This window comes from Sitophilus oryzae, unplaced genomic scaffold (genome assembly GCF_002938485.1).
Source record: "Sitophilus oryzae breed Bouriz unplaced genomic scaffold, Soryzae_2.0 scaffold_1165_pilon_pilon, whole genome shotgun sequence".
Classification (NCBI taxonomy): Eukaryota; Metazoa; Arthropoda; class Insecta; order Coleoptera; family Curculionidae; genus Sitophilus; species Sitophilus oryzae.
The window spans coordinates 252,866-278,955 of record NW_022145799.1 but is presented as its reverse complement, the minus strand read 5'-3'; the positions used below and the strand labels follow the sequence as shown (position 1 = coordinate 278,955).

General features: G+C 32.5%; 2 protein-coding genes and 1 pseudogene across 2 annotated transcripts in view; 1 reads left to right on the top strand and 2 right to left on the bottom strand.

Moving 5' to 3' along the window:
- LOC115887908 (GTP-binding protein 10-like) overlaps positions 1–2,929 on the top strand; it is a 9,680-nt gene extending 6,751 nt beyond the window's left edge. Inside the window, 1 exon segment of the mRNA XM_030907441.1 lies at positions 2,737–2,929. Coding sequence (XP_030763301.1) covers positions 2,737–2,929 — 193 coding nt within the window.
- A 128-nt stretch (positions 2,930–3,057) lies between these two features.
- Positions 3,058–5,628, bottom strand: LOC115887900 (annotated as a pseudogene).
- On the bottom strand, positions 5,034–26,018 carry LOC115887708 (sterol regulatory element-binding protein cleavage-activating protein-like). Its single transcript, XM_030907184.1, has 12 exons — positions 25,870–26,018; positions 21,636–21,837; positions 19,016–19,246; positions 18,317–18,494; positions 17,547–17,692; positions 16,882–17,491; positions 11,946–12,681; positions 11,631–11,887; positions 9,160–9,714; positions 8,841–9,059; positions 6,996–7,269; positions 5,034–6,161 (listed from the first exon to the last, which is right to left on the bottom strand). Exons 2-12 carry the CDS (start codon positions 21,791–21,793, stop codon positions 5,776–5,778), a joined length of 3,750 nt encoding a protein of 1,249 aa, XP_030763044.1. The 5' UTR covers positions 21,794–21,837; positions 25,870–26,018; the 3' UTR covers positions 5,034–5,775.
- Positions 26,019–26,090: the final 72 nt, after the last annotated feature.

The window sequence follows — 26,090 nt, the reverse complement described above, 5'->3', positions numbered from 1 at the left end:
CTCATTGTACTTCGTTCAGTTACGTATTGCCTAATTAGAGGTTTACAAACAAAAATATATTTTTTCTCTTTGAGCATGAAGAAATTATTTCGATAAAAAATATTTCAGTACCTAACACAGTAGCTGTTTGTTGTTTAATTTAAAAAGTTTTTTTTATTGTTTTTTTCTGTAATTTTTAGATGCGGTATCCATCTGTCAAAAATAATTTATATTCTCCTATTTAATACTATAGAATGACTTTGACAATATTATATTTTTTATTTTAGGTTTTATTTTTTTTTTTTTTTTCCAGTTTTTTTAACAAACACTTTTAAGAACAGCCAATGATATTGGCTGTTTAAAATGTAAATATATTGATTTACAATGTTACGATATGGGACGCTACTGGATTAGGGCATCAAGGCATACGTGATTATTAACGTAAACATAGAACGTTTTTCATTGTAAATTTTCGATTTTTTTTTTTTTTTTTTTTTTTTTTTTTTTAGTTTTGTTTATTATTGATACGTCTATTAAATACTTGAAATAAGTAAGTAGCACAGGTATATAGCACTGAAATTTAGCAAAATTGACAAAAGATTTATTCCATAATCAATAAAATTCCAAAAGTCACGATTAGTCATGGTTTATTACTCTTGACAATATCGCAATAAAAACACACTTGTAAATTACAGTATCTGTTGAGTTTTTTTTGCAAAAAGGTGCAAATATCGAAAACTGTCAAAGCTACTTGCTTTTTTAAGCCCAAAAAATAGTTTATTACATATAAGGTAGGTTTATATAAGATGATTTTAAATGGTGTAGGTATATTTTCTCCATTTTTAGCAACAACAATTTGCAATATATAAAATGAACATATATCTAAATATAAAATTTAGATCTTTCAATAATTTTAAGAATCTATTACTAGTCTAGAGGTACAAGTTGATAATTCGTATTGACCGTCTTTTATTCCTACCCGTATTTCTCAGTGATGTTACTGTGCAGTAATTAATTCGTTGCAGCTAAAATAGCCACACGTTAGTGAGTACACCGAATACGCCAATACGTAGAGATAAACCCACCTCTGTATTAATCTCTGGGCGGATACGTTAATGAAAGTTCCGCCTTTTAGGATAATCCATAACCTGTTTCAGTTTTCATGAGTAATGCCGAGATTACTGATAAAATTGGTAAAAGATAAACCGGCCTCAATTTTCAATCTTTATAACATAAAATTTTGAGTCAGCTAGCTTACAAGAAGTCCTTAAATGAAATATTTTAAAAAATCCATTATAAACGTGAGCGACAATTCAAAATATAAAAATACTCGGGACTTTGGCGCCATCTGTTGACTAGTAGCTTGATCATGAAGTACGGTTTATGTGTTTATAGCTATATTTATAATCAATACTGAATTAGAAATATAGGAGTTATTTGCGTAATCTGTGGTATAAGTAAATATTTTCTGCTTCTGTAACCTCAATTTTTTATAATGTGAATAAAATCAACACATTCGATTCAAAAATGGTATATTTAACTCGTATAATACTCGAAAAAATAAAGAAACGTACAAGAAGATATTTGAAAGAAGGCTTTAGAGATTCTCTACGCATTTTCGTGTCCGGAGGTGCCGGTGGAAATGGGCTTCCCAAGTAGTATTTTTTTAGAAAATTGTTTATATTTTATTGTATTTTAGGGTATTTAGATTTGGAGGGGCCGGCGGAAAAGGTGGCGACGTTATTGTAGAAGCCAAAGAGGGTATCACTTTAGATACAGTTTTCAAATCGAATGTCTCAAAAGATTTCTTGACAAAACCAAGAATACTTCACATAACTTTATCCTTGGACCACCAGGAGAAGACGTAACATTTGATATTTTCTAATAGGTGTTCACTATATCTAGAACTTTTAGGAAAAAATTAAATTATTTTTTTTTTTTTTAAAATATTTGATGTTTTAGAATAATTGTTATTTGTAGGTGAATTAAATCAAGAAGGTGAAAAGTTAGTTATTGCCAAAGGTGGAACAGGAGACATACAAAAATGGTTTCTTAGAGACCCAGGTCAGGTGTATCACATTAGACTGGATCTTAAATTAATTGCTGATGTTGGTTTAGTGGGATTTCCTAATGCTGGAAAGAGTACACTATTAAAAGCTATTTCAGATGCCAAACCTAAAATTGCAAGTTATCCATGTATGCTTATACTTACATATTTATTTTTTGATTTTAATTCTTAATATTTTTTATCAGTTACTACAATAAAACCAAATCTTGGTGTCATAAATTATAATGATCTTAGGCAAATATCGATAGCAGATTTGCCTGGTTTAATTGAGGGAGCTTATAGAAACAGAGGCATGGGACATGAGTTTTTAAAACACGTAGAAAGGACAAAATTACTGCTTATGATTGTTGATATAAATGGTTTTCAGTTAAATCATCAGTATCCACATAGAAGTTGTTTAGAAACCATAATGCTCTTAACAAAGGTATGTTGGAATTAAATTTTATACAGACTATTGTCAGTTATTAATATCTTTAGGAATTGGAATTGTATAATGAGGAACTCCTAGATAAACCTTCTATGTTATTAATTAATAAGATGGATTCTGAGGGTGCAGAACATTTGTTTAACAACATTAAAGGGCAATTAAAAGAATTAAATAGTCAGTATCTATTTTTTCATTATTAATTATATACTTAAAGTCCCATATTTTTAGATTTCATAATACAGAGAAAATATGGACCCTCTAGGTTATTAACATTCTCACACATAATCCCAATATCAGCTAAAGAAGATCGAAGTGATATTGAGCTTGTTAAGAATAAGTTAAGGACTTTGTTAGATGTAGTAAGTGAAAATGAACAGTTAGAAAATAACGAAAGTTATGATTTATATGGAGAAGTTACCAAATCACTTAAGGAAAGAGGGCCTAAGTTAATTTGAAAAATAAAAGTTTTTTTATATATTCTATTTTATTTATAATAATAAATCTATTTAATTTTTTATTAAAACATTTTTTTTTTTTTTTTTAAATATTTAATTTTTAGGTTATATAATTTAGAATCACCCAGTTACAACATATTTTCATTAACAACATCTTCTATTAATCTTTTTCCCAAAGGAGAAGATTTTTCTATTTAATGTTGTCAAATTCGGTAAATACTATGTAGCCTTCCACCTAATTTAAAATGTGGTGGCAATGCAAACATACTTTATAAAAGATTTACCTTTCTACTCCATTCCAAGCAATCATAATACCATTGTCTGTACATAATTTTGGGGGTGGCCTAACTAATTTATAATTCAAATTATCGCATACAATTTTCAGTGCTTCAGCTATAAAATTATTACATGCTACACCACCTGAGACAACCTTAAAAATATATAGAATGTATTATTTTCTTAAATTATATTGTAGAAATATATAAATTACCAGAGTTTGTTTATCAGGAGGAATAAGATTCTTTTTAGCTACGTATTCTATCCCTCTTTGTACTCTGTGACATAAATGTCTGGTAGTAACCAAAAACGATGCACATAATTTTTTGTAATCAATTCATCTGTAAATATAAAATTGATTTAGATTAAAAACTTTATATTTTAACACTTTTTTTTTTTTTTTTTTTTTTTTATTTATATATATTTAGAGAACGTAGGCACCAGAAAAACTAAAATTGCAATCTTTATATTTTATCATCGGAATGTTAAATCTAAATTGTAAAGGATTAGTTGCTTGAGATGCTGCTAACTCTATTGCTTGTCCCCCAGAAAGGGTTGAGTATTCAGGTAGGTTAGTAAGTTTCAACCTTCTTGATATCTAAAAATCATCATTATATACCTATATTGGTTTATTATTTTAATTTACTTTTGTCAAAAGCTTCTCCTGGAGCATCGTCTATACTCTCCCCTAATAACAGAAAACTATCCACATTTTCAGCTACTGATAAAGACAATGACACCAGTGGTAAAACTAAAAATGGAAATTCTATACTCCTATCAAACATTCTTGCTGTTAAAGCATGGGCTTCCATATGATGTATTGGAATAAACGGTTTACTATACTTTTTTACAGAGATATTTTCCATATTTTGTCCCAATAAGTAAAGATAGGGGCAATCCTGTAAAGATAAAAGCTTTACTTATTAATCGATATTAATAAAGGTGATGTGCAGGTCCTAACAGTTGCTTTCCTTTATAACATCTATTTGGAAGGTTATTGATAAATTAGCTGCGTCTAGAGCATCCTGAACTACTTTTTCTATGCAATGTCTATGTAAAGATTCAGCCAAAGGAGGTATAATACCACCATTTCTATATAAATAGTTTGTAATTATTCTCAGTAATAACACCTCTACATCAGATTTACCGTAAATGAGTTAAATGTTGAGAATGTAAAGCTTCTCCAAGTATTTTCCCTTCGGTATCGACAATACCGCAACCAGTATCGTCGCAGGAAGTTTCTATACCCAAAATTATGCCTGGTTTAGAACTCTTATATCTCTTAATAGATCTGTTTAGAGTTCTATTCAATAATCGAGTAAAATTACTTTTATTTATTCAACATTTTAAACTAAAAATAATTATAGGGTTAAGTCAGAAAATTCTTTTTTTGGTTTACGACCTAAGCTGCCAGGGCTATACGGCCGATGGTTAGAAAATTTAATTTCTCTTCTTTTCATAATGTTGTCCAATAGTCACCTACACGACAAACAGTTTGGAATAAATAATAAATAAATTCTTTAATCATATACAATATTTATTTATATATGATTCGGATTTATTGTTACGTGTGAATATTACATTGTGTAAAAAATTCTTTTATTACACACTCATCCCTGACCAAACCAAAAGTGAAAAAAATATGTTTTTGACTGGATTTAGACTATTTTTTCTGGGGGTATTTGTTATGGTATTTTTTTAAAGCAAAAAAAGTAATGCCATAGGCGTGTCGGTGATTCTACTTTGTTACAGGAATTTTAATTATTTCTGCAGGAATATTCTCTGGCAGGAATTAATGGAATTACTAGTTTGAGAAAAAATCAATATATATTTTTTAATTAAAATAGTTTTATTTAATATGTTCTACAAAATACTAAACTAATTAACATACATAATAAAAATAAGCGTTATTATTACAAAATATTTTTGAAAATAAATTAATCTTAAATTAAAAAACAGTGATTAAAAGATAAAAACAATTATTTAACGTCTTCTAGACATGTAAAAGGCACAATTATTTTGTTCACTTTAAGAACTTTACCAAACAATTTAATACGTTAGAAATAATGTTTTTACAGCACTAATTTACAATTTTCAACGCGCTCGCAGCTACCACTATTTACAGATGTATAAATATTAATAATTAATAAAAAGTAACAAAGAAAAACACATTAGTTTCTTTTAAGTATTTGGTACAGGTGCGATAACAAAATCATTGAATAAAAAGACTAAGGTAGGTGTTTAACACAATTTTCATATTCATGCATTGACAACACTTTCTTTTATCAGTAGGGAATATTTCGACAGACGACATCCAAAAAATGACCTGTCAGGAAATGCCCGGTAGGACAAACTCAAGGGGCACACTATAGTAAATATATACACTGTCGAATGAGTAAATACATGACAGTGACAGTTGTCATTTTTCCATGCTGAGGATACCCTGGACTGTTCCACAGAACAAAGATCTGTGGATCTCAATTACGCTCCTTCCTTGGTATTCTTATTTAATGAATAAAATAAATAACTCCTAAAGAATAAAGTTTCTCCGTAAGTCATTTGTCACAATCCTAATCAAACTTATGAGTAATCAATGGAAACCGCACGATTCTCAGCTGCTTTCCATAGTCGCACAAAACCGCGTCCCTTAACAGAATCAGTTGATTAATAAAACACAAAGGATCCCTACCCAACGTAATGTTTCTGACGCATTCACCGTTGCGCACGTCCCATATGATCAAGCCACCGTTTCTGCCGGTGGCCGCCAAGTGTGGGGCCAGCATTAGCACGTGATTGGAGAAGACCTGGCCCACCAATATGGTGTTGAGGATGTGGCCCTGGAACCGTTCCCAAACGCACAGCCTCTCGTCTATTCCTAGTGAGATTACGTAGCTCGCCGAATAAGTTATGGAAATGATGCAGCCGTCGTGCGCTTGGATGCTGTACATACACGTCCCTGCAAATAAGAAGTTTAATACCTAAAACGGAAAGTAAATAACGATTTAAGCCCCCTCTGCGCATATCGTATTACCTGTCAGGTAAGATGGATTAAAAACTAATGTATACATTGGAAGTTTTACCTGCAAAAAGAGAAGGAGGGGTAGACCGAGCAACAGATAGAAAGGATAAGAGTGGATGGGCGGAGAATAAAGGCGAAAGACAGAAACAAATGGAGAAAGATAACCAATTAAGCCATGAGCCTTTTAGGCTTTTAGAGCTATTATATTACTTATATTTTTTCAGTGCAGGTAGAATGACAGTTTTGTTGAGCGTATTACTTCTATCTCCTAAACAAAGAAGAACTTATGTTCTCAAACCATACCAATTTGATGTTCTCTCCTTCAGTACACGAACATAAATCCTCTCACAGCTTAGATCACAGGAAGGTCGCAGTATAATCTACTTAAAACGTTTTGACTGAACATGGACTGAACAGATAAGACTGACAGGTAAAACTTTAAGTGTAGATGGGGCATTATAAAAGAGATAAATATACAGGATGTCCCAAATTCGAAGGTCACATTGGGATCTCGGAAATGTTAAGAAAGAGGTTAAAATTATAGTAAACTTTGACAATTTAAAATGTAAAAAATACAAATACTTCCGAATATATACGGTAAATAAAAACTGAAATATTGTAACAGCGATATTATTTTTCGTTGCTATATTTGAAGAAATATTTTAAAATAACTGCTGGTATTATAAAAGGTAGAGGGAATTACGGCATCTTAATTCCCGTTAACATAAGCTTATATTAATTCAGCAAGAAATAAAATTATTTTCTACGTACCTGAAAGTAGGTCCCAAACGCATAACATGCCGTCTTGCGATCCGCTTCCGGCCGTTGCCGGACACACCCTATCGATAAACAGACAGGTGATAGGGCCGCAGTGACCGTGCAACGTGTACACGGGGTCGCCATTGTCCACCCTGTACACTTTCAGGGTGTGATCCTGGCTGCCAGTCACTATTCTCCCTCCTTCGCAATCGAGGCACGTTATAGGCTGTTGATGTGCCTTTACGCTCAGTAGCTTGAAGCACTTCAAGTCTTCCTCGGAATCGTTCTGAAATAAATATCGAATAGAATTAGGTAATATCGCCATTGAAACAGAGAGTCATAGCAGAGATAAATGAAACAAGTTTAGATTGGAAAGTGTCCATAAGGGCAATGTAAATACTATTTGGCGCTATTCTTGCAACGGTCGCGACCCAAAGCTTTTGATAATTTCGGAGCGGTTCGGCTTTTTCTGGAATTACGTCGCCAAATATTATTTAATCATATTTATTATTATTTTCTTTTATATTTTTTAAATAAAATACAGTGTCTTGCATATAAGAAACTTTATTTTATATACGGACATCCACGATGGTTTTTGCAGTTCACAGTTCACACAGCTTTTTAAGTTTTTAATGCCACTTTTTCACAATTATCACGGGTTTGAGTAAATAAAATTTAAATTAAACTCGCAAGATAGCAATAATTACTTTGAAAATAGACGGTTTAAACACTTTTCGGTATTTTTTCAATTTTATAATTATTATTAATTTCAATATACAGATTGTTAACTGGATTGTTACTTATTGGGGAACAGAATGGCAACACTGCCTACATTCCAAATGAGTACTAAGCTAAGCTGCCGACTCGTCCCGTCGCATCGTCTTTCGACGAGCGGGCCGAGGTTGCCATATTTCAACCATAAAGCTCTTGTCGCGAGTAATAAACAAATTAATAACCTGTATATAGAAACCTTCACTTTTCGGTATTTTTTCAATGAAGGCGGTTTAAATTTTGAAAGATTATATAATTTTTGAAGCTTCTGACCGTTTGCGGTTTTTTTAGCAACCGCTATAGCAGCGCCGTACAACGTATGGGACTCAAAACAATTATACGTTTTACCGGGAAGCCGAGCATTCCAATCTAAATTTAGTTCCTATATCAATGAGTCATAGATAATAAAAAATACAGATCAGTAACTACTTTATTTCTTGCCAATTTGTACAAAACTAGCGCCCCCTAAAATGAAAAGTCAAACTAGAACGATTCTACTTTTATCCGCCGAAAATAGTTCTCTAGAAAAAAGTTAGTTATTCCAAAAGGAATAACAAAAAAAATCATTGTGACATTCGACAACTGTCACAATTATGCGACAGATGTCACATCACATGACGTAATATTATTTTTGTGACCACAAATTATAGAGAAATCAATAAAAAAGGCTTTATGGTGATAGTCACGTGACAAAATTAAAAATATAGTGTCTTTTTTTTATTTTTACTTTTTTAAGAATTACCGATTATTAAGAATTAAATTATTATTAGTTAAATTAATTCAAAAATTATATTTTTTTAATTAATTTTCAGAATAATTTATTAATTATTATATAATTTAAAAGTAACCGTGGCAACATTAAACGTGCATTTGTCTATATTTTTATGACGTGCATTTTATTGACTTTCTTATAGGTAGCAAAATGCTGAAAAAAGTGAAAGGAGAAAATAGGTCAGAATTTTATTTTAGTCTGTTTACGAAGATTCATAAATGTACAGGAACATATAAAAAATATAATTGATTTTACATTTTTCAAAAAAAAAATTAAAAAATTGTACACTTTTGTTAAAATCTAAATTATTTTACCTGATTCTTTATATCTCTTTCTGAAATCGATCCCATCGATCCTGTGCGGATATGCGTCCTTCTGTAAGCACAGGTAAAATTCCAATCGACAGGCCTGCCCTGGTTGAATGTTTGCAATTGAAGGAGATCTAAAGAACCGCACAATCTAGCTGCGATAATTCTCGAACCCACTATCTTCACGTTGGTAACTCCTGATTGGTTACCATCTTCAAATATACACTGAAATTAAATGTCAACATTTTTATACCTTAATATACTTAATATAAACTACATACATAGTTTTGATTCACACTATTAGTTATTATAGAGAAACCTTTACCTTAACTTTAGTACTGGTAGCCTCCCACAACTCAAGCCTACCATCCGCACAACCAATAATAATTAAATTATCCACATAATCCATGCACCACACCGATGAAAGCTTGCTATTCGCACTGCCACAGTCGCTGGTTTTCCTACTAGAATTATTCGACTTGTTGCTATCCTGCCGGCTGATCTGCCTCTGCCTACTAGAGCTGGCCTGTCCAGCAGCTCCCTCGTTGGACTTGGAATTACTATAATGAAACTTAAACACCCTGTAGAACTCGAAACGCGCGTCGAACGCGTCATCTGACGTTCTAGGTTTGAAGCTGGAGAAGTCGGTGTTTATTCTGTTGGTGAGTTTGGGGAAAACGTCATCAGTTGATGGAGGGGAGGCTGATTCGTAATCGGACGGATCGTCGTATTCATTGACGAATTTGTCGCTTTCGTCTATGAAATAGGATTTGCGGTCTATGACGTTAACTAGTTCTCCCGTACTGTTGTCCCAGATTTTCAGTTGACCGCCTAAACACACGCTGGCTAAATGTACCCCATCAGTTGCTATACATTCAATCTGAAATAGATGGTTTAACATAAGGATCTTTATAATAAAGGAATTAGGCAAAATACTTTTTTGAATATAGTGGACTCAATCCCAAATGAATTTTGAACTACTATTTTCTATTATAGTCTCTATTTCTTAATGCTTGATAGCACAAGACCCTCATTATAAATGCATTTTGTTGTGTACAGTGTGAAGTGTGACATGGCAAAAAATGGGACCAACGAGAACAATAACCAACGTATACCAATAGGTAATAAAGATATTCTCAGGTATTGACCGTACCAGTGTCGGGTATTAAGGAATTTTGTACTTGTACGTTACTTAATAAGTAAAGTACGTAATTGTACGTCTAGAGATTGGCCTCGTCAAAATTATCATCGATTGCCATTCTCCAGTAGTCTTTGACGACGCCGTTTTTTTTCGATCGTACGACATTTGTTTTTAATTAATGAAGGTGAAAACCAATAACCTAAAGGAGAACCTAAACAATACGTATTAATGGCAGGGCTTTTGGTATTTAACTTACCATTTAAAATATTTTCCAGATTGTCTAGTAATACTAATTATATATGATATATTATAGTCTATCAAGCGTCTTCATTTATTATTAGCAATGTATTTTAGAATTTAAAAAAACCTTCAATGCAAAAAATGTAATTGTTTGAAGTAAAACACTACAGAATCGATACCTGTGCAAACAAATTAGTATATTTTTTAAAAACAAGATTGATTTATGAACGACCTTATAGTTTTATTACTAAATATAGATAGTAAGCAAATATTTGATGAAATAAAATGCCTTTAAGAAATCAGATACCAGATGTTAAAGTTTGAAGCTCGAGTTTCACTACAAACAGTAAAAATAAGTGGTCTGAATTATTTTTAAGTATTTTAGAAAATTATATTAGAATTTAAAATTGAATTAATGATTGCTGATTCCTTTTTTCTATTGCAAAATATCGTCGATATCATCTGCTAAAGTCATTCAACATTCAGAAACTTACTGATGCGATAAAGTAATATTTATAAAAAAAAATATTTTTCTAAAAATATTTTAATAGGTACCAATATATTTAAATAAATTTACATTTTCTATTACTTTTTTTACTGTTTTCGAATATTATTTTTAAAAATATAAAACATAAACAATGAGAAAGGCATTTTACCGTCTAGATTTTTTTTAACTTAAAACAAATGCATGTAAACGGATTTAAATATTTTTAGTGATAGAAATAGTTAAACAACAAAGACAACGACACAGCTTGGGTGACATACCAATTCCCACTCATCGTTGCAGAATACGCGAGTTTGGATGGGTAATCTTCTAATACTGTTGAGTAAAATTAACTGACCACATGTGGTCGGATATCTTGAGAATAACAGTCGATTTAGACATTCGGTAAATCGGTAGGCCATAATATGGCTGAAATTCACAATTCAGAATTTCAGTAAAGCTAGAATTTTAGTTCGTATCTAAATAATGTTTCTGAAAAATCGAAAAAAGATTCTACAAAAACTGTTATTCCTAATCAACAGTTAAAAAACTGTTACTGTTATTTAAAAATAACAGTTTAAAATAACAGGTTCCTGATATTTCTTGATAAACAGTCAAATATAAGACATATCTAAATAATATTTCTGAAAAATCGAAAAAAGATTCTATATACAAAAACTGTTATTCCTAAACAACAGTTAAAACTGCTACTGTTATTTAAAAATAACAGTTTAAAATAACAGGTTCCTGATATTTCTTGATAAACAGTCAAATATAAAAGAAAACATCATTGTCAACGCACCTGTATTTCCACACATGTTATTTTTTAAGTGAGAACTGTAATTTATTAATAACACTTGTAAAATAACAGGTCATTAAGATTAGCAAATTAAACTAGGTACATATTGTATTAGGCACATATCAGTCTTACCTCTTGAGTATGTCCTTCTAAAACGACAGGTACCGCCTCCAAAAGAACCTGATCCTCTACAGCCTCATCATGCCTATCCGGATACCATGATGAACGCCATTCTGCGTAATTCCTTGAGCATATGCACTTATACAGCACCACAAAAGCGTAGGCCAACACAATAACACTAATCACAATCAGGATGGTGATCAGCATTATTTCCATGGGAGATCTCGGATAAAACGGTTGTTCTATTTGATTTATCGACGGAAAATCATCTAAAAATATCCAAAATAAATATAAAATTACTGTAATTTAATGAACGATAAAAATTACCTCCATTAAAGTCAATGGGATCCAAAGCCACAGCCAAAGCTTGCCATTGAAAATCGCCATATTTCTCATCCGGATTCCTCAACAAGACTGCCTGTTCTGGACTGATTAAATGAGACAGCCTTATACTTGGCAACACCGCCACAGTTTTCCCACTCAAGGAGATATTGTATTTCTTTAATATAGAAGCCCAATGATCAGGTGAAATCTTCAGGTAAAGAGGGTAGTCGGTATGTTTTAATTTCTCCATGTCGTGAGACTGATTGTAGCCGTTTGGATTGTCGATATCTAGAGGACTGTAGGTGACGTAATTCAGCTTTTTCGTCGCATTGTATTGCGGAAAAGGAAAGAAATTTAAAGATAAATAGTTTTTGTTCAATGAAAAATTCGACTGGTTCTGTCTTTCCTCGATAGCGTTTAAGAAATAAGTATTGATTATGTCGCTGTTATAGATGATCATACAGATCCAAATAACCATCAGGACCATAAAAGATTTCTGGAAGAACCTAGTCCTGGTCCATATATGAATAAACCTTACTCTCCTGGAAATTTTCTTTTCCTGTGAATTTCCATGCTTTTGCCCAGCTATGACGTTAGTAGGAAAGTTCAATCTTGGATGAGATCTTGACCTGCTCATACCCTTGTTCGTATGAGACAGATCCGAAGTAACCAGAGGCTGATACAGAGCGTTTCTAAAGTTCTGATTAGTTTTTTCTATCGAGTTACTAGCTCTATTGAGATCGATACCTAGGACGGTTACGAAAAAGAATATTTGTAGAAATAATCCGGTAGTCAAACTGACCAAGGCGAATATGCAGAATTCCTGAATTACTGGAACGAACGTGATCAAACCGAAAGTGAAAATTGTTATTTCGACTAATAAGTTTTTGGTGGTTGACCATCCTTCCTTGCTCAAGCCTTGAGCTATTCGAATTTTAGCGTCTAAGTGTGACGGAGTTGATAGCACACTCTTAGTGAGTACAAGAACGTTCTCCAGGCCAAATAAAATAGCCAGATAAGGAAAGACCCATTTTCTTCTTTGGTTATTGACAGTCAGGCCAAACAGAAAACATATGCCCATAGACATAAGTAAACTACAAAGAACGGTGATGGTGGCAATGATGGACATTCCTGCCTTCGATTTGATCTCTTCAACTTTCCACACACAAAAATAATAGTAAAGATATAACAAAATAAACGCTGTAAATATAGGAATCAGTTCGATATAGTTAATTTCCCCTGGATAGTTAATTATAAGTGTATCATTTAATAACGCACCAAGAGATGCGTTAGTATTTTGATGTAGAGGGTACGCAGCTTTCAGTTTATCATGTAGACCATCAATAAATCTAAAAACAAAGACTAATTCTAACAATTTATTAGTTCAACGTTATTTTACAGTACCCTCTGTCATATTCCTTAAAAAACATACTAACAGCAAACTGTATAATCCTCTGTCTATTCCTAAAAGGATATCTTTTAATTCCTGTATCCCTCAAAGTCATGCCAAACAACATTTCAGCCACTGATATTTTACCCTTGTGGAATTTCTAAAATCCATTAGATATAGTAAGAATAAAGTAATATTAACAATATATAAGCGATACCAATTAAACTTTTAGTTACGTAATCGAGGGCGCGATTTTTAAATTCATTGTTGCCAAACATGGGCAATATTCGGCGCCAGGCTGACTAACTGGAATTTAAATTTCCCGCTGGGGATTAAGGTGGTAGCTCTGCTGTAAAAAATGTGAAATTGCCATATTTATTTATTTATTTCCTGAAATTGCCATTCGTTTTGAAACTTTAGTTTTATATTACGGATTTTTGGTTTAAATAAATTGTGTTGTGACACTTTAAGCTTAAACATTTTTACTAGCAGACCTTGCAGTCGAACATTGTTCTTTTTAGAACCTCTTTTAGAGCGAAGTGTACAAGATAGCTTAATAGGCGCTGCAAAAACTTATCGCAACCTTATTAGAATATTTTGAACGGAATAATAGTAGTAATCATATGTAAATAACTGTTTATACTGCTTATACATATATTTATATTTATTTTTGTTCCCTAAAATATTTTGATTAAAAGAAAATATGTAAAAGTGGGCAACGCTGTGCCGGTCGAGCTTAATCACGTGAGTAAAAGTTTAATTGGTATGAACTATAGTTCTTACATGATGGTTAAATATAGTTGTTAAAATCGAACTATCTGAACTGAACTGCTGAATGTCCTGATGCCAGAAATTGGCTGGTGATAATACTAAGCAACTGTATTGAGGCATTACTGGCGAGTATGCTCGATTTTTGGTTACTGCCTCGATGTGAAGACATACATGTCCTAAAGTTCTCGCACTAAAATGTTATAAAGAATATATAATAAAAATGAACTAATAAGAACCCAGAATAAATTTTGCATTTAGCTTCACAAACCAATTTTTTCTTAATGTTAAACAGATAAATTAAATGCTCTGATTGGTTTATACAAGTCACACAATCATCAACTTTAACTCATGACATCTAAGCAATGTTCCCAATAAGCTTTTTTTATCCTATTTTTTATTCTAGAGGTTATGCAAGATATTTTCCATAATTTTCGACTACTGCTCTATTATATATAATTTTTTCGTTAAATCGCTGTATATGATTTATGCGAAAGCGAAATTATTTACTTTATATTGTCTCTAATGGGATATAAAAGATTGCGCCTTTGCGAATCATCGACGTAGATTGCAGATTTGACGGAGATGTCGCAGTGTGTAAGAAAGAGACAGAATATTAAAGTATCGCGTGATATAATTTCGTCGGTTATCAGCCGCTGTAACGCAGCGATGCCAACTCTGAGGATTTCTCCCCCAATTTCGAGAAAAAAATGTATTGATTATTTAATTAATCAATATTTATTATATTATCAATTTATAATTATGCTAATTTTTGCCTGCCGAGCTTCAAATGGCACTGCACTCCACTGAGACGATTTTTTTAAGGTAGCATTGATTTTAAAAACTTCTCACAGTTAAATTCTAGTAAATAATGACTAAGACTTATTCTTACCTATGCTTATCTTCGTAATTTCGAACTATATCCAACAGTTTAAAGGCCTCATACAGGGGGGCCCTAAATGCGTCACCTAAATTTAAATCTAGCTGCCAAGGCAAAACGGCCACTTTCAACACGACCTGTTGAACGTAGCAGTAGGGCTCCAGAGCGCTGGTTTCGTTTATCGATGACACCCATTCTTGCTGCGGTGACGTCAACGGAAGTGGGATATTAATCAAGGGCATGCTAAAAACAATTCCCAATATTATCATACAACAATACTTTAAAACCTATATACTTAAATAATATTAGAGTAAGTGTGGTAACAACATCCGTAATGCGTCGTCCGTCGTTGGTTTTATGCAATTTCATTGATTTATTTAAACAATGACAACTATGACATACTTAAATATAATTAGTGCGATCTCTCAGTGAAAATAATTCATATATTTTTTTGGTATAGTCACTTAAGTTTTTATTTCTACCTCGGTAATCTTTAACCTATGTAGACCTACCGCACGTTGGAACCGGCAATCCTGCATTTCTTTGTGTCTCTGTCTAGCAACTGGTTATAACTACCCTTATCTTTGTCTTACTCATTAAAATTCAGATCCCCGATATAGAATGACTAAGCCGAAATATATGTTATGTTTGCACAAGGTAAAACCACAAAATAATTCTTATTTTAGTTTAAAAAATCCATTTTGATTCCATTGATGGATAGTATTCAATGATGATAAAGTTGCGGTTGGTTTCTAGCGATATATTTAATTATAACGTGGTTGTCTCAGTATCCCTATTCCAATGTAATATTTGATTTGAATACAAACTTTGATGTGTATTTTTATTAGGGCAGCAAATATTAAAAATCATTAATTAAAGGGTTATACCGGTCTGGGAGTCTAACGGTGGAGTCTAACTGGTTATTTTTACTGTTTGTAGTGAAACTCGAGCTTCAACTAGGATGACGCCCTCGACGTTTCGAATCGATGCCTCTAAATGAACGAAATCATCAGTATTTTTCTTAATTATGGGTCGATTGGAACCAAACTCGAAACGTGGATAGAGGTACCCGAATGGAATCCTCAGACACTTTTAATACAAATTTTGTGAAAGTGAATCAAATTTTTTTCAATTATTAATTTATTACTTTTTCAACATTTCAAACATGTCCTTCAAACACTTTAATTTAATAGCTGTTAGTAAGAAGTGTCACTTCAAATATGCGCACATAGTGCACACGCAATTTTTCTTAATATACCTAATATTATTAGGATCAATAAATATCTTATGTAAAGAAAATAACGAGCAGTCAGTCCGATTTACATTTTTTACTTTCAAGTGTAACCTTGACATAGAATTAATTTTAAACTGCATTAATCTGATATAATTTGCTTACTAATGCTGTGTGTACATGCAAATTCATATATTGTTTATATATAATTGTGAAACTTAAGTGGATTTATTATTGTTATTCCAGGCAGTTTTTATTGAGTGACTCGGCAGTACTCGTTATGTAAGGATTGATTTAAACCTGCTCTGATATGCATTTGTATAGCGTAGAAATGCTCTTATTTGGTTTTTTATTAGTCATACTGCATAATGGAAAGCACGAGAAAAGCAACAATTTTTATGGTACGAAACTTAAAGGTTGTAACAAAAAAAATTGTGTGTGCATTTTGTCCGCATATTTGAAGTGAAACTTCTTCTTACTTTCGTCTGTACGTCTCTCTGTCTGTCCGTCTGAGGACTCTATTCGGGTACCTGTATCTACGTGCCGGGTTTGGTTCGAATCGACCCATAATTAAGAGTATCCTGTGCACCGCCGCTCACATAGCCTACCCACCAAATTTGGTCTCTGATCGGATGATATCAACTTCTATCGAGTTACTAGCTCTATTGAGATCGATACCTAGGACGGTTACGAAAAAGAATATTTGTAGAAATAATCCGGTAGTCAAACTGACCAAGGCGAATATGCAGAATTCCTGAATTACTGGAACGAACGTGATCAAACCGAAAGTGAAAATTGTTATTTCGACTAATAAGTTTTTGGTAGTTGACCATCCTTCCTTGCTCAAGCCTTGAGCTATTCGAATTTTAGCGTCTAAGTGTGACGGAGTTGATAGCACACTCTTAGTGAGTACAAGAACGTTTTCCAGGCCAAATAAAATAGCCAGATAGGGAAAAACCCATTTTCTTCTTTGGTTATTGACAGTCAGACCAAACAGAAAACATATGCCCATAGACATAAGTAAGCTACAAAGAACAGTGATGGTGGCAATGATGGACATTCCTGCCTTAGATTTGATCTCTTCAACTTTCCACACACAAAAATAATAGTAAAGATATAACAAAATAAACGCTGTAAATATAGGAATCAGTTCGATATAGTTAATTTCCCCTGGATAGTTAATTATAAGTGTATCATTTAATAACGCACCAAGAGATGCGTTAGTATTTTGATGTAGAGGATACGCAGCTTTCAGTTTATCACGTAGACCATCAATAAATCTAAAAACAAGACACAATTCTAACAATTTATTATTTCAACGTTATTTTACAGTACCCTCTGTCATATTCCTTAAAAAACATACTAACGGCAAACTGTATAATCCTCTGTCTATTCCTAAAAGGATATCTTTTAATTCCTGTATCCCTCAAAGTCATGCCAAACAACATTTCAGCCACTGATATTTTACCCTTGTGGAATTTCTAAAATACATTAAATATTAGCAAGAATAAAGTAATATTAACAATATATAAGCGATACCAATTAAACTTTTAGTTACGTAATCGAGGGCGCGATTTTTAAATTCATTGTTGCCAAACATGGACAATATTCGGCGCCAGGCTGACTAACTGGAATTTAAATTTCCCGCTGGGGATTAAGGTGGTAGCTCTGCTGTAAAAAATGTCAAGTTGCCATATTTATTTATTTATTCCCTGAGATTGCCATTCGTTTTGAAACGTTAGTTTTGTATTACGGGTTTTTGGTTTAAATAAATTGTGTTGTGATACTTTAAGCTTAAACATTTTTACTAGCAGACCTTGCAGTCGAACATTGTTCTTTTTAGAACCTCTTTTAGAGCGAAGTGTACAAGATAACTTTATAGGCGCTGCAAAAACTTATCGCAACCTTATTAGAATATTTTGAACGGAATAGTAGTAGTAATCATATGTAAATAACTGTTTATACTGCTTATACATATATTTATATTTATTTTTGTTCCCTAAAATATTTTGATTAAAAGAAAATATGTAAAAGTGGGCAACGCTGTGCCGGTCGAGCTTAATCACGTGAGTAAAAGTTTAATTGGTATGAACTATAGTTCTTACATGATGGTTAAATATAGTTGTTAAAATCGAACTATCTGAACTGAACTGCTGAATGTCCTGATGCCAGAAATTGGCTGGTGATAATACTAAGCAACTGTATTGAGGCATTACTGGCGAGTATGCTCGATTTTTGGTTACTGCCTCGATGTGAAGACATACATGTCCTAAAGTTCTCGCACTAAAATATTATAAAGAATATATAATAAAAATTAACTAAGAATCATGAGTAAATTTATTTGCATTTAGCCTTACAAACTTATTTTTCCTTAAAGTTAAATAGATAAGTTAAATGCGCTTATTTTTTATTCTAAAGGTTAGGTAAGATATTATCCATAATTGTCGACTACTGCGTTATCGCGCATATAGATAATTTTTTCCTAAGGCCTAATCGAAGATGTCACAGTGTGTAAAAAAAAGACAGAATATGAAAGTGTTGCCTGATTTAATTTCGTCGGTATCAGCTGTTGGGGCTGCGCAGTGATGCCAACTCTGGTGACTTCTCCCCCAATTTAGAGTAAAAAAAAAAATGTATTTATTATTTAATTAACCAATATCTATTATTTATTAATAATTTTGCCTACCCTGCTTTGATTGACTCCACTGAGATGGACTCAGTAAAATGGGGTGGCACTGATTTTAAAAACATCTCAAAGTTAAATTCTAGTAAATAATGACTAAAACTTGATCTTATGATCTTACCTATGCTTATCTTCGTAATTTCGTACTATATCCAACAGTTTAAAGGCCTCATACAGAGGGGCCCTGAAGGCGTCACCTAAATTTAAATCTAGCTGCCAAGGCAAAACGGCCACTTTCAACACGACCTGTTGAACGTAGCAGTAGGGCTCCAGAGCGCTGGTTTCGTTTATCGATGACACCCATTCTTGCTGCGGTGACGTCAACGGAAGTGGGATATTAATCAAGGGCATGCTAAAAACAATTCCCAATATTATCATACAACAATACTTTAAAACCTATATACTTAAATAATATTAGAGTAAGTGTGGGTTTAAAACAACATCCGTAATGCGTCGTCCGTCGTTGGTTTTATGCAATTTCATTGATTTATTTAAACAATGACAACTATGACATACTTAAATATAATTAGAGCGATCTCTCAGTGAAAATAATTCATATATTTTTTGGTATAGTCACTTAAGTTTTTATTTCTACCTCGGTAATCTTTAACCTATGTAGACCTACCGTACGTTGGAACCGGCAATCCTGCATTTCTTTATGTCTCTGTCTAGCAACTGGTTATAACTACCCTTATCTTTGTCTTACTCATTAAAATTCAGATCCCCGATATAGAATGACTAAGCCGAAATATATGTTATGTTTGCACAAGGTAAAACCACAAAATAATTCTTATTTTAGTTTAAAAAATGCCATTTTGATTCCATTGATGGATAGTATTCAATGATGATAAAGTTGCGGTTGGTTTCTAGCGATATATTTAATTATAACGTGGTTGTCTCAGTATCCCTATTCCAATGTAATATTTGATTTGAATACAAACTTTGATGTGTATTTTTATTAGGGCAGCAAATATTAAAAATCATTAATTAAAGGGTTATACCGGTCTGGGAGTCTAACGGTGGAGTCTAACTGGTTATTTTTACGGTTTGTAGTGAAGCTCGAGCTTCAACTAGGATGACGCCCTCGACGTTTCGAATCGATGCCTCTAAATGAACGAAATCATCAGTATTTTTCTTAATTGTGGGTCGATTGGAACCAAACTCGAAACGTGGATAGAGGTACCCGAATGGAATCCTCAGACACTTTTAATACAAATTTTGTGAAAGTAAATCAAATTTTTTTCAATTATTTTAATTTATTACTTTTTCAACATTTCAAACGTGTCCTTCAAACACTTTAATTTAATAGCTGTTAGTAAGAAGTGTCACTTCAAATATGCGCACATAGTGCACACGCAATTTTTCTTAATATACCTAATATTATTAGGATCAATAAATATTTTATGTAAAGAAAATAACGAGCAGTCAGTCTGATCTACATTTTTTACTTTCAAGTGTAACCTTGACATAGAATTAATTTTAAACTGCATTAATCTGATATAATTTGCTTACTAATGCTGTGTGTACATGCAAATTCATATATTGTTTATATATAATTGTGAAACTTAAGTGGATTTATTATTGTTATTCCAGGCAGTTTTTATCGAGTGACTCGGCAGTACTCGTTATGTAAGGATTGATTTAAACCTGCTCTGATATGCATTTGTATAGCGTAGAAATGCTCTTATTTGGTTTTTTATTAGTCATACTGCATAATGGAAAGCACGAGAAAAGCAACAATTTTTATGGTAGGAAACTTAAAGGTTGTAACAAAAAAAATTGTGTGTGATTTTGTCCGCATATTTGAAGTGAAACTTCTTCTTACTTTCGTCTGTACGTCTCTCTGTCTGTCCGTCTGAGGACTCTATTCGGGTACCTCTATCCACGTGCCAAGTTTGGTTCGAATCGACCCATAATTAAGAAAAATCCGTGCACCGTCGCTCACATAGCCTACCCACCAAATTTGGTCTCGATCGGACGATATCAACTTTTGACGTTTCTTACGTCAAAACTAACTGTCACAGTGACACGTGTCGTACACGGCCAAGTTGGCCTAAGTCCAATCTATCGACTAGGACCGTTTGACACGGGACAATATTCCAGCCTAAATTGTATACAATTTGTTGCGCGCGCATTTTTAGTCAAATTGCATGCAATAAAATAGAACATGTTCTAAATTCTTGCATGCAATTAATTAGCTGAACATGCGCAATGCATAATTTCATTTCTCTGATTTTGTAAGGTTATGTTTATGTTACATTTGTTTGTTAAGTTGATTTAACTTACTTACTAATTACAGTCAGTTAAAGCCTCACAATCGAACAGAGCAAACATAAACAGTTAACTTAACAAACAAATGTAATATAAACATATAACCTTACAAAATCAGAGAAATTAAATTATGTATTGCGCATGTTCAGCTAATTGCATGCAAGAATTTAGAACATGTTCTATTTTATTGCATGCAATTTGACTAAAAATGCGCGCGCAACAAATTGTATACAATTTAGGCTGGAATATTGTCCCGTGTCAAACGGTCCTAATCATGTATTGTGACATACAGTCATATGTGTCTATACCCATCGCAACTTCTTCATTGGCTTACTACTTTTTCGATAATTACTACTTTTTGTCCGCTAGCTCGCGTGTCACGACCTTGAATGTGTCACGGCCTTCTACTCCCAGCGCGCATAAAGAACTTTCACTTCAAAAATGAGAGAAATAAAATAGAAAACACTTACCAGCAACTGAGAATGATGACGCTGACGAACACCAAGACCGAAACTGGATGACTGCTGCATAGCAAACCCCAACTGTAGAAGATCGTCTCGACTTTGTCCTGTATCGGAGATTTATTTGTTGAGCCTCGATTTCGAGGCTCTTCTGGTCTCAGGCTCATGTCACATTGATCATTTTTTTGTTAGCGATTAGTGGGAAGGAAGTCTGTAATCACAGATGTAACAATAAAAGGAATTTAGCATTGAGCCAGACGAGTATTTAGTGGTATTAAGGGCTTCTAGGTAACGCGTTCTTTAAATATTTACTTTGTTAAACAAATATTATACAGTTACTTGGAGAAATAATAATATTTAAGTTCAGAAAATGTTATAATTACTACTTTTATCAGATTATACAAAAAAAAACATAACTAAGATTATATAAGAATGAGTTTTGTTAACCATGTGTAATTTCACTGGTCTCCTACTGTTGGCAGCACACACCATCCACACTGCGCCGACAACTTGTCGTAAAATATGCGAACAAAACATAGACACTTTGATCTTTACCGACTCGAGACGGGACATTGAAAAAAGTCTCCGAATTTTGAAACAAAACAAAAGCGAGACAAAATGTCGCAGAAATGCATTGGATTTGTCGCAATTTTTCTTGTCGTTGTCGTTGTTTTGTCTGCTTGGTCTGGACCCGGCATTAAAGATACAAAAAATATTACTGTATGCGTTATTATTTGGATATCGTTTGTTATATTCAAAAATTCCTATAAAATGGACATCGTCGGTTTACATCGTCCGTTTACCCTTCAAATAAATAATAACCTTTCAGGGGCGGATACAGAAATTTATTTAAGGGGGGCCCAGATAAAAAGTAATGAAGAATATGCTATTTAGGGCGCTATTTTTAACACAAAAGCCTAATATTTAACGCTATTTATAGATTTTAGGGGGGGGGGCCGGGCCCCATGGGCCCCCCTCTGTATCCGCCACTGTAACCTTTATCTATATTTTGTGTGATTGCATACATTAAACCAAACATGAATATAGGGTAAACTCCAATAGGTAAGTTTGCAAGAATAGCAATAATCTCTTTGAACACCCTGTACAGGGTGGGTCAAATTCGACGCTTTTACAGGTGGAAACATCCTTTTCTATAGGAGATAGACGAAAACTAATATCGGTGTCTGGAGCTCAATTTTTGTCAAAAACATGATGGTGAAAACCGCATATCGATATTTGTTACCGTTTCGGAGTTACGGGGTGTTTTTCAAAAATGTGCATTTTTAACAAATGGCTGTAACTTTTTTGCTATGAAAAATTTTGTATTTTTATACAAACATTTCCAAAGCACTTTTTACGTAGAATTTAATGGTTTAAGTATAATTTTTTTAAAGTTAGTAATTTAAGAGTTATCAACAGAAAATTTAATTTTTTATATGGGACACCCTGTATATTTTTAATTTATTGAAAATAATTTAAAATTACCTTTCCAAAAATATAGCACACTTGATATTTTGCTCGATTCCTCTTCAAGATATAGAGTTTATAAAAATTCGTCCACTTTAAATAAGTAGGCTTTGAACGGCGCCGCCGCCGGATGTAATGCAAAAAATTCTAGCTGTAAGCAAACTTTATAACAATTTGAACTATATTTAACCAATATCAACACACTTAAACTATATCTAATAACAATAAAAGCAAAAAACAAACCAAGACATGAAATTTTGCTACAGGTGTTCGACATATCAACCGTTTTCTGTTATGGACAGACGGGGCCGTTTCTCAACATTTCTCGCGGAATTCATTAACTCAGTAGGGGTAAAAGATACCCTCTCATAACTGCTAAGTATTTCTAATTCTTATCTACATTATACGGGCAACTTAAAAATAAGGACCTTTATTCTTCCGCAAAGATGTCCATAGGATTAGATCATAGAGGCATTAAGTCCGGCGGCCTCGACGGCAGACGGCTGGTATCTTTGTTAGCTATTCAATTATTCTCGAAATTGGCTGCAAAAATTTGCTGACATCTTCAACGTTCTGAGGCGGTGCCTCGTATTGCTGGAAAAATATGTTTTCGAGTTTCATTAATGACATATCATCAATAAGGAGTCCAAAGCCTACTAGTTAAAAGTGGCGAATTTTTAAAAATTCTGTATTTCGAAGGGGATTATACCAAAATATCAAGTGTGCTATATTTTTGGAAAGGTAATTTTAAGTTCTTTTCAGTTAATTAAAAATATACAGGGCGTCCCAAATAAAAAATCAATTTTTCTGTAGATAACTCTTAAATTATTAATTTTAAAAAAATTATACTTAAACCATTAAATTCTACGTAAAAAGATGCTTTGGAAATGTTTTCATAGAAATACAAAATTTTCCATAGCAAAAAAGTTAAAGCGATTTGTTAAAAATACACATTTTTGAAAAAAAAACCGTAACTTCGAAACGGTAACAGATATCGATGTGCAGTTTTCACCATCATGTTTTTGATGAAAATTGAGCTCCAGACACCGATATTAGTTTTCGTCTATCTCCTACAGAAAAGGGTGTTTCCCTTTAAAAGCGTCCAATTTGACCCACCCTGTACACACTGCTTCAATCTTATGTAAAAAATCAGTAGATTTTAAACCCACTTAGACAAATTTCATACAGGCTTTTTATTTAACAAAACACTTACATCAAATATTTATAATAGGTAAAATTTCTGAACTTAATGAAAAGGCTGTCACCATGGATTTCAAATATTATTTTTAACTTAATTTTTTCTAGATAATAGTTAGACAGCTTTTATCAAAAATAATCAAAATTACTTAATTACTAGGAGCGTTTTTAAGCATTTAAAGTACCTATGGAGACGTTCTCAAAAAGCGTCGTTAATATTTCACAATATCCAATATAATTTTTTAAAAATATTTCTTTCGAAATGTAAAAATTATAAACAAAAAATATCAGTTTTATTACCCCACACTATATAGACTTTTTGTTAGACCCCAGCAGCGAGGTAGTACGTGTTTATGTACATTACATTTAATTAAAAAATGATAAGGCATATCCTGAGTAGATTAGTACCTATCCTTGCTAAGATAGTCTATCTTCTCATTAATCCTCTCATACCAGACAGATATAAAGTCGAAATCAGCCAATATTTGGTAATATTGAAATTAATTTGGAAAGAAAAAAATTCAATTACGGTAAACAAATACGTTTATTACATGCTATAGGCGGGAGATAATATTATTCATAAATTCCGGTTATCTCAATATTCTTGGAATTATAAAATAAATATTAGGATATCGTTAGCACATTGCAATTTTAACTTGAATAAACACGATTACTAAAAATAAGTCCTTGGAAAATATAGTAGGCCATGAGTAGGCCAAAATAGATAGATGCAGTAGATAGAGTGATAGAAGTATGTCAACGGGTTAAATTGTCTCCAAAATTATATTTCTTTTTTCCAAAATCTCTGATGATATCTTGTTTGATATAATGTTTCATAAATTTTCTTAACATAATGCAACAGACATATATTAAGCAACAGTATCTATTTTTATACTTCAACAAAAATATACTTAAATTAATAATAGCTCTGTCACAGACACCAGCTATTGTGTTCCAATAACTGAATGTAATTGATCTAAGGAATAATATGGGAAGGAAATACCAACTTATATTACGAACATATTTTTTCGTGTATATAAAAATACCTATAATTTCATTACCCATTAAATTTTGAATATGACAACAATTTCTAATAGGTGGTATAAGAGGGTTTAATCTATAATTATTACTAGTTGACAAATATATACAATTGTTGAAATGAAAGTATAGCTATCCATTATTGCCCAGTTTTATAATAAGAAACCAAGGTTAACAGAAATACAACACCTATTAAATGCTTTAATTAGTAACAGGTATCACCAGACATTAAAGAATTAGAGAAAATGTATTAAAAAATTACGCAAAACAAAATATACGCATGTAATACACTTAAAAACGATTATGCTCAAATATTTTCATACTAGTTTTCAATACAACATACGTATGGTTTAACACAGTAACAGCTTATCACCAATTGAATTAATTACAGAAAATGAACAATAAGATTACAGTTAATTGATGCTATATTCAAATTTAACTTATTTCTAATAGCAAAGAATGCTTGTGTATTTTTGTGTATGAAATAACCTAACAAAATAAAGTTTAAAATACTTATCTAATATATTAAGAAATGACATACCCATTGTAACTGGAAAAATGGTACACTTTGTTATCCTCGATTTTTACCTTCCATGTAATAACAGTCGGTATTTATTTTAATAATGTAAAACGAAATTTCGTCAGAAAAAAACACGCCAAACCGCAAATTTAGCAAACCTTTCATTCCGTCTGTAAATGTCAACAAAAGTCAACGTCAGATATTTTCTAATCTATGGCGAATTTATTTAAAAAAGTAGGAAC